The sequence below is a fragment of the Austrofundulus limnaeus genome, unplaced genomic scaffold (genome assembly GCF_001266775.1).
Source record: "Austrofundulus limnaeus strain Quisiro unplaced genomic scaffold, Austrofundulus_limnaeus-1.0 Scaffold997, whole genome shotgun sequence".
NCBI lineage: Eukaryota > Metazoa > Chordata > Actinopteri > Cyprinodontiformes > Rivulidae > Austrofundulus > Austrofundulus limnaeus.
Window position 1 is genome coordinate 22349 of NW_013953399.1, and position 8415 is coordinate 30763.

Here is an 8415-nt window from a genome sequence, read left to right on the forward strand (position 1 = left end):
TGGGAACCAAAGTGCAGTGGTTCCCAAACTTTTCAGCTTTTGACCCACAAAATAACAGTAGCAGAGACCTGTGCCCCCAACTGTTTTTGGATGATGAACATTTGTATCAGGTCAACTAAACATGGGCATAGTAACAATATTTTTATCCTACATTTATCCATTTTAAATACACTAACCTCACTCCTTTATAACAACTAAGGCAAAAATGTAATTAATTCAGAAAATCTTTTCAGGACCCCACCTTGATGTTTCGGGACCCCACTTTGGGTCCCGACCCCAACTTTGGGAAACACTGGTTTAATATACCAGAATTACAAAACATTTTACATTTTTAAGTCCCTGGGATCCACCAGGAGGCGCTGCACACCTTTGTACAACCTCGGTCCTAGTCATTAGTCTTGCTTTATAAATGGATATTTTAAGATATTTTTTTCAATACATTGATCAGAAGGTTGTTCTCAATATGACACTGAATTATGGAAACAGAGCCAGTTACAAATTAAAGTGGTAACATTAACAGATGCTTTGTGTTATTGGTCTATTTAAAATGAAACACAGCAAAAATTATTCAAGCATTAACAGATCGACACTAAAGAAGTTCTGATGCAAAGTCTTAAGTTTATATTAATTAATCAACATGATCATGAATTGAAAATCAAGAGTAATGTCTGTAAGCTGTGATAATAAAATTACATTTAAATAGTTATTAAAATCAATGTTACAAAAAGTTGTTTTTCAAGATTTTACACTTAGGTCTATTTTAAAACAAATCAACTTTTTGTTTTTGTATAACAGAAAGTATAGTTGGAGCATCTCACAACAAATTTATCTGCTAGTTAAAATTTCCAGTAGTTGTTATTTTTACCATGTTCATCTAAAAACATGTACAACATGTTGCCTTCAGGCCCGGGACACCCTTGAAAAAGAGATCTGAGGTCTCAACAGGACTTGCCTGATTAAATAATGGGAAATAAATAAATAAATCTTTTTTTACCCAATGTGGGGAAACAACCTGCTAGTTAGAGCAACTTAAAGAGATTATTTTAAGATGAAGCAACAGATTCAGAGCGTTACTGTTTCCAGACAATAATCTGGAAACAGTAACGCCCAGATACCTCCCACAAACCTGAAAAATGCTCCAATTAAACTCCACATTTTTAAGACATGGCAGGAATCCTGAGAACGTGTTTGTGTAGGTCGTGGATAATAAATCGTATTCGACTGTCAGAGTTAAGTAATGTTTTTTTATTGGCATTTCTGGAGAAGACCATTTTACAACAGATTTAATAATTCTAGAGATAGGGAGAGAGCAGAAGTATCCTACGATCAATTACTGCCAATTTCCTCCTTATATTATCAACTGGCAACCTTTTGATCACCATAGGAAAACAGGAAGAAAAGCAAACAAAAATCAAATGCTTTTGTAAATAAACATCCAAGATTTCATCTTTTAATTAAAGAACAAAAATAACAAGTTTTAAGTTTACATGTTTCCCCAATTGTTTGGTAAAGAAAGGAGTAAAATAAGTAAGGAGCGACAGGGATGATTTAAACCACTGAGAGGGAAATAAAAATACAGGTCAGCTTACTATTCTTAACCAATCCCTAAAAAATTTTAAATTAAATAAATGGACATACATAGATGGGGAAAGGTGTGTGTGTGTGTGTGTAATTGGGGGTGACATCTACAGCTTCCCCCACCCTTTTAAAAAAGGACAACAACAACAACAAAGAAAACCCAAATAATAAACCCCACACATTATCCCAAGTGGAATTTTATGATTTATACACAGGAAAATATAGACGGCACAGCTGGCAAAGCCTTGTGTAAATCTATATATTTCCATTACATAGATACTTATGATGGAAGAAAAGACAGAGACTTTCTGTTTGTCGCTTGAAAGAGACGTCTGCTGGTCCTGGTCACCAACAGCAGATCTGGTCAGTGATGGGACCAATCAAAATCCTACAAACAGACAGACAAAGGCATCATTTTAACATTACTGAGGAACCTGCTGACAGTGCAACAGAAACTGAGAAGTGAAGCAGTTAACAGATTTTCATATTAAAAAGAAAAAGGCCCCAAACAGAACAAGACACAGCAAGAAAAGAAAGGCAGAAAAAGTGAAAATATGAGATAATTACAGTTGTATCTCATTGGGCTGAGCCTGTTGGGCAAGTGGGCGGAGTCATAAAAAATTAGCCATGATTTTCTAAAACTAGCTGTGTTTTGCACTCTCACAACGTGCTGGTTGGTAGCTTGGAAGCAAACACCGGGAAATCAACAAGACCACAACTGAAAATTAGCTTTTTGTCTCATAACTTTAAGCCACAAATGAATCTCCAACAGACACAGCCCTGTGACATACTACCTTTATTAGAAGTGGTTGTAGTGAAACATTAAAACTGTGGATTGGCAGCTCCGTCCCTTCCCCAGGTCACAAAATGTTCAGAAGATAAACCCTAACTCCTACACTGTTCCCAGTGTATTCTTGGATGAATGTTTGTTGTGGAAAAGTGAAGCCTACAGTGAGATTTTGTGCTATGGTTTTACAGAACATGAAAACACAATGTTTTTTGTGCCCAAATCCTGTGTTAATACAAAGACATTCAAATTGGGCTGTCTCAATTAGGAAATTTTCTCTGGTGTTCAGATATTCAATGTCAAATTTACAAAAGGACTACATGACTTTTGTGATTTCTATCAGTGTTGTTCTTCAAGTTTTTAGGAAGGTGTAGAACACAAACCTATCATGCAATTCCAGTAGTATTTATTGACAAAAGCCATATACAGGGTTAGCTAAGCTGCAAACCAAAGCATTTTTTTCAGTTTTTACTATAAAATACTCTAACTCACAACCCAACACACTTTGGATGATTAAAAAGCCAATGGTCTTTTGGTATCAGTCTTCTGCCACTGATCTAAGATTAGGTTATTGGGGCAACAGGTCATTAGTTTTGGTGGAGGACTTGTGGGTCTTTAAGTGAGCCAGAAACCCTCACACTGATTTAAGATAACTTGAGAGCTTTAGCTTTCTGCTCAGCTCTCTTTTCACCACAACACATGAATACAGCATCTGCATCAATGCACTGTTCCAGTCTGCCATTCCTCTCCTGTTCCAGTCAACGTCCATTGATGAGTAAGACCCAGTCGTACTGGAGCCCTTCTTTGTGGAGCAGCATATCTTTCTCAGACTGGAATGGGAATCCAGCTTTTCCAATGGAGGACCACATCTTCAGACTTGGGGTTGCTAATTCTTATCCCAATTGGTTCACACTCAGTTGCAAAGGGATTCCTGGAAGTCCCAGCTCAATGAAGCCAACAATACAGAACCAACCTCAGAAAGCAGTGATACAGTCTGAAGCCATCCAAACTGGAGACAATCTGCTCCTTAGCTTTAAATACAAATTCTGTTTGCAAAGTTTAAAAAATTACTGAAAAGGCCAACCATGGCATAGTCCAAAACACACTGGAAATATGTTTGATTTATTACTAGAGACACAAATCACACATTCATTCCAGTTATATGGAAACCAAATAGCTCTCAGTACAAGACCTGAAACTCTACTGGGGGTTTTAACTAATGAATATGCAGGAACGGGTCAGCTAACTTAATTAACTTCACTTTGGCTGCATTACATGAAGACACCAACAGTTTTGCAATTAAAACACAGTTAATTTAGTTAGATTCCAATAAGGTTTAAGTGCCTTGTACCAAATGCAATGTACATCATTGCAATCTATGTCAAATTAAGTTAAAATTCATCAAAATGTTTTCAAGTGTTTGAGAACAGAAGTGAACTGGGGTAAAAAGGGTATTCTGCAACACATTTAATCACATCTACCAATGTGAATGGTTATGAATCCACTCGGAGAAAAGTCAAAACTGCGTTGGTTGGATGCCTTAGACTTTTAGTTTATAAAACTATTTCAAATATTAAGTTTCAACAGCAGCACAGATTTGCCATGGAATCTTCAGTGCTACATACAGAGACCAATCTTCATGCAGGAAGGGGAAAATGAAGCACTAACCTACTTACATTAATACAACACAAAGCCACTGGTTAAGATATGTTTATGACAGCTGGATCAAAACATGTCCAAAGACATAACATTTCACTTCTGTTTGGTACTCAAATCTAATCAAACTCACTAAAAAAGATGTGAATGTAACAAACTTCCTTTTTTGAACAGTTTGCTGAACATTAGAGGCTTTTTTTAAAGTCACATGAGATATAAGTGGAGGTTTTCTCTGATCCTGTGTAGCAGCAGACATTCCCCCATGACCCCTCTCCCGTGCACCTCCACATACAGTTAGGTCCATATATATTTGGACACTGACACAAATTTAGTCTTTTTACCTGTTTACTGAAACATATTCAAGTTATAGTTATATAATGTACATGGACATAAAGTCCAGACATTCAGCTTTCATTTGAGGGTATCCACTTTAAAAATGAAGGGTTTAGGAGTTTCAGCTCTTTAACATGTACCACCCTGTTTTTACAGGGACCAAAAGTAACTGGACAATTAACTCCAAGGCTATTTCATGGACAGGTGTGGACAATCCCTTCGTTATGTCATTCTCAATGAAGCAGATAAAAGACCTGGAGTTGATTTTAGGTGTGCTCCTTGCATTTGGAAGGTTTTGCTGTGAAGTAAACATGCGGTGAAAGGAGCTCTCCATTAGGGCTGTAGCAATAAACTAATCTCACGATACGATACTGGATATTCTGCTCATGATACGATATATATCACGATATTCAGCGAACGATACGATTCGATTTTCTGAACAATTTTAGAGGGACAGAGTGATTTTGGTGACATTTTGTGACTGTTCCATAGACTTGGATTGAATTAATTGAACAAATTATTTTTAACAACTGAAGTATTTGGTTCTTGTATCAGCAATAAAAAAAATAGAAATACACACAATGTGTTGGAAGACAGTGTTTGGTGGCTGACTGATAAATAGTGAGGCTAAAGAGGACATGAGAAAAGCTGGAAAAGGACTGATAAGGACTCATTCTGTGATTTAAAAAAGCCAAGGTTTTTATTTATTTATTCATTTTAGAGTTTTTTTTAAACAGCAGCTGATGATTAAACTGAAAGTTACCTTGACAAAATTATGTGAGTCCTTTTACCAAGAAATTCATCAGAAGCGCTGTGAAAATGGTCGGATCTGCCTCTCTGACTGAAGTGTGCCCTTATGAAGCAGAGGGTGTCAATCTTTTCTGCTCAGATTCAGCTATCAGTGCATGAAGCTAATGTTTACTCACTACGCTAATGCTACCGTTACTCTCTGGCTCCTTAGGAGTAGAGGAGCCAAATGGCTGGCTCACTGCTGCCAACTAGCGGTCAGGGGCTGAACTTCAACATAAAAATGATCCGTTGGCAGGAAAGTTGACATTTTAAACTTTAATTAAAAATCGATACAGGGCTTTAGAAAATCGATACAGTATCAGGAAATGAAATATAGATATATATCGGTGTATCGATATTTCCTACAACCCTACTCTCCAAGCAGGTGAAACAAGCCATCCTTAAGCTGCAAAAACAGAAAAAACCCATCTGAGAAATTGCTACAGTATTAGGAGAGGCAAAATCTACAGTTTGGTCCATCCTGAGAAAGAAAGAAAGAAAGAAAGCACTGGTGAACTCATCAATGCAAAAAGACTTGGACGCACATGGAAGACAACCAGTGGTGGATGATGGCAGAATAATCTCCATGGTGAAGAGAAAGCCCTTCACAACAGCCAACCAAGTGAACAACACTCTCCAGGAGGTAGAAGTATCAACATCCAAATCTACCATAAAGAGAAGACTGTATGAAAGTAAATACAGAGGGTTCACTGCATGCTGCAAGACACTCATAAGCATCAAGAATATAAAAAGGCTAGACTGGACTTTGCAAAAAAAAAAAAAAACATCTAAAAAGCAGCAGAGTTCTGGAAGAACATTCTTTGGACAGATGGTTGAGATCAGGTGACTGACTTTGGCCATTCAAGAATATTCCACTTCTTTGCTTTAATAAACTCCTGGGTTGCTTTGGCTTTATGTTTTGGGTCATTTTCCATCTGTAGTATGAAACAACAACCAATCAGTTTGGCTGCATTTGTCTGATCTGAGCACACAGTTTGGCTCTGAATACCTCAGAATTCATTGGGCTGCTTCTGTCCTGTGTCACATCATCAATAAACACTACTGACCCAGTGCCACTGGCAGCCATGCATGCCCAAGCATCACACTGCTCTGCTGCGTTTTACACATGATGTGGTGTTTTGGATCATGAGCTGTACCACTCGTTCACCAGACTTTTCTCTTTCTATTATTCTGGTAGAGGTTGATCTTGGAATTGAGCAGCATTTCACTTGTTAAAGACTAAACTTCAGACAGAAAGGCCCACAAAAAAGCAGCAACTGAAAACCACCACAGTGAAGGCCTGGCAGAGCACTGAAAAGGAGGAACCACAGCGTCTGGAGACATTCAAGACTTCAGGCAGTCAGTGCCAACAAAGGGTTTTCAACAAAGTACAAGAAATGTACATTTTATTTACAATTATTTAATCTGTCCAATTACTTTTGAGCCACTGAAATCAGACATGGGCAATCCTAGTCCTTGAGGACCGTAGCCCTGCATGTTTTACTTGTTTCTCTGCTCCAACACACCTGGTATGAGTGAATGAATGGATGATTATCAGACTTCTGCAGTACGGAGGACCAAAACTGACATCATTAGAAATAAAAGCAGAATTATATGAACCACTAAATAAATACACTTAAAATGCACAAATTAAAGTAATAAAGGAGAACTTTATCTCCTGTTTTATATTTTCAWTGACTTTCATATTTATTTTTTCAGCTTCCAATAAATCAGTCTACATATTTGAAGAAATAATTTAAAATTTACAGTTTATTCAATATATATTAATTTATTTTCCTTTTACTTGTGCATGCATTTGTGTGTCTTAAATGTTTATACTTAATTATTTTTATATTTTTTCCAACAAGTCTTTATTTCTGTGTTGCATGCTTGTGCTGCTTCAGTTTAACTAAAAGTAGTTTAGTATAAAACAACGGCAAGAAGGAAAACATTACCTGTGCATTTATTTTTAACTAAACTTTAAGCTAAACTGCAGGAATTTTAAACTTTTAAATAAGTTTAAATAAGACGCTTCGGTCTAAAAAATGCTGCACCGGAGCACCTGGTCAGAGGCAGGTTCAGATATAAACACTGAACTAAACAAGCATGTCAGATAATTATTTCATTGGCTCTGACTGCACAGCAACTTCGGAAACATGCTAACAATTAGCATCCGTATGCTACTTCTGTAAACACTGCACTGAATGAATGAATGAATGAATGAATGTCGTCTAGCATCAGCACTGGAAGCCTGTGTTGCTAGCAGCCCCTCCCCTTTGTGCTGAGTCTGACAGCACACACAGGGGAAGCAGACTGCAAGAGGAGAGAAAGGAAAACTGAGCTTTTTCTAAACAACACAGCATGCACCGTGTCTGCGCCTGTCATTTCACTATTCTGGTACCATTAATGATACTGTTGATGCTGGAGCTTATTGACCCGGTCAAAATTCATCACACGGAACCGGTGCTGAAAAAATCCTAGGTTTCGGTACCATCCCTAGGCTGTGTCCTACGAAGGCTGAATTCGTCGGCTGCTTACAGTTTACATCCCTGCACTGTGCCAGAGGCTGTCCAAATTCAAGAAGACTCCTCCGATCGGTCCACAAATGTGTCTCTTTTTCCCCAATTTGATGGACAGGTCTGGCGGATCCATCTCAGCCCACCCTATCTGATAATGCACTGCAGGCAGATTTTTATTGTATTTTTTGCTTGTAATGGGAGAAGAAGCAAGAGAAAAGAATACAATTTTAAATAAAAAATTTCGGGGTATAAAAATTTAAAGTCTAAAGCGTTTGTGTTGTTTAGACAAGATTTTTAATTATATTCTTGTCAGAAATCAAACAAGTTTGTAAAGCAAAACAAACAGTGGGTCTGTTAGTGCTGCAAATATTGCCTTTAAGATAATTTTGCTATTTTATATTGATATTTTGCAAATTTCTATCTATTTTGCTTCTGTTTAGCATTGTCATGATTGCTAGTAGTGATGTGTCCTTCTGTGTCAAGGCTTCGAAGTGTGTCAAGTAATAGAGAATTTCTGTGGAGCACGTATCGAGGCTTGTGTTGGTGACACTTATAGTGACGTTCAAAGCTTCACTGGCGGGTCGTACCATGTGACTGATTCAGGAACTGGCTCACCTGTATGCACGAGATTCAAAAGAGGCAGCAAACACTGCTGAATCTCCCGCAACATTTCAGGTTCTTCACAAAAAATTAGCATATTGTGATAAAGTTCATTATTTTCTGTAATGTACTGATAAACATTAATCTTTCATA

General features: G+C 37.5%; 1 protein-coding gene across 1 annotated transcript in view; it reads right to left on the reverse strand.

Annotated features, from left to right (window-relative positions):
- Positions 1-1224: 1224 nt before the first annotated feature.
- The window catches only part of csnk1a1 (casein kinase 1, alpha 1), a gene marked incomplete in the record, with an annotated part of 52764 nt that continues 45573 nt past the window's right edge, over positions 1225-8415 (reverse strand). Inside the window, 1 exon segment of the mRNA XM_014030089.1 lies at positions 1225-1966. Within this exon segment, the coding sequence (XP_013885543.1) occupies positions 1959-1966 (8 nt within the window).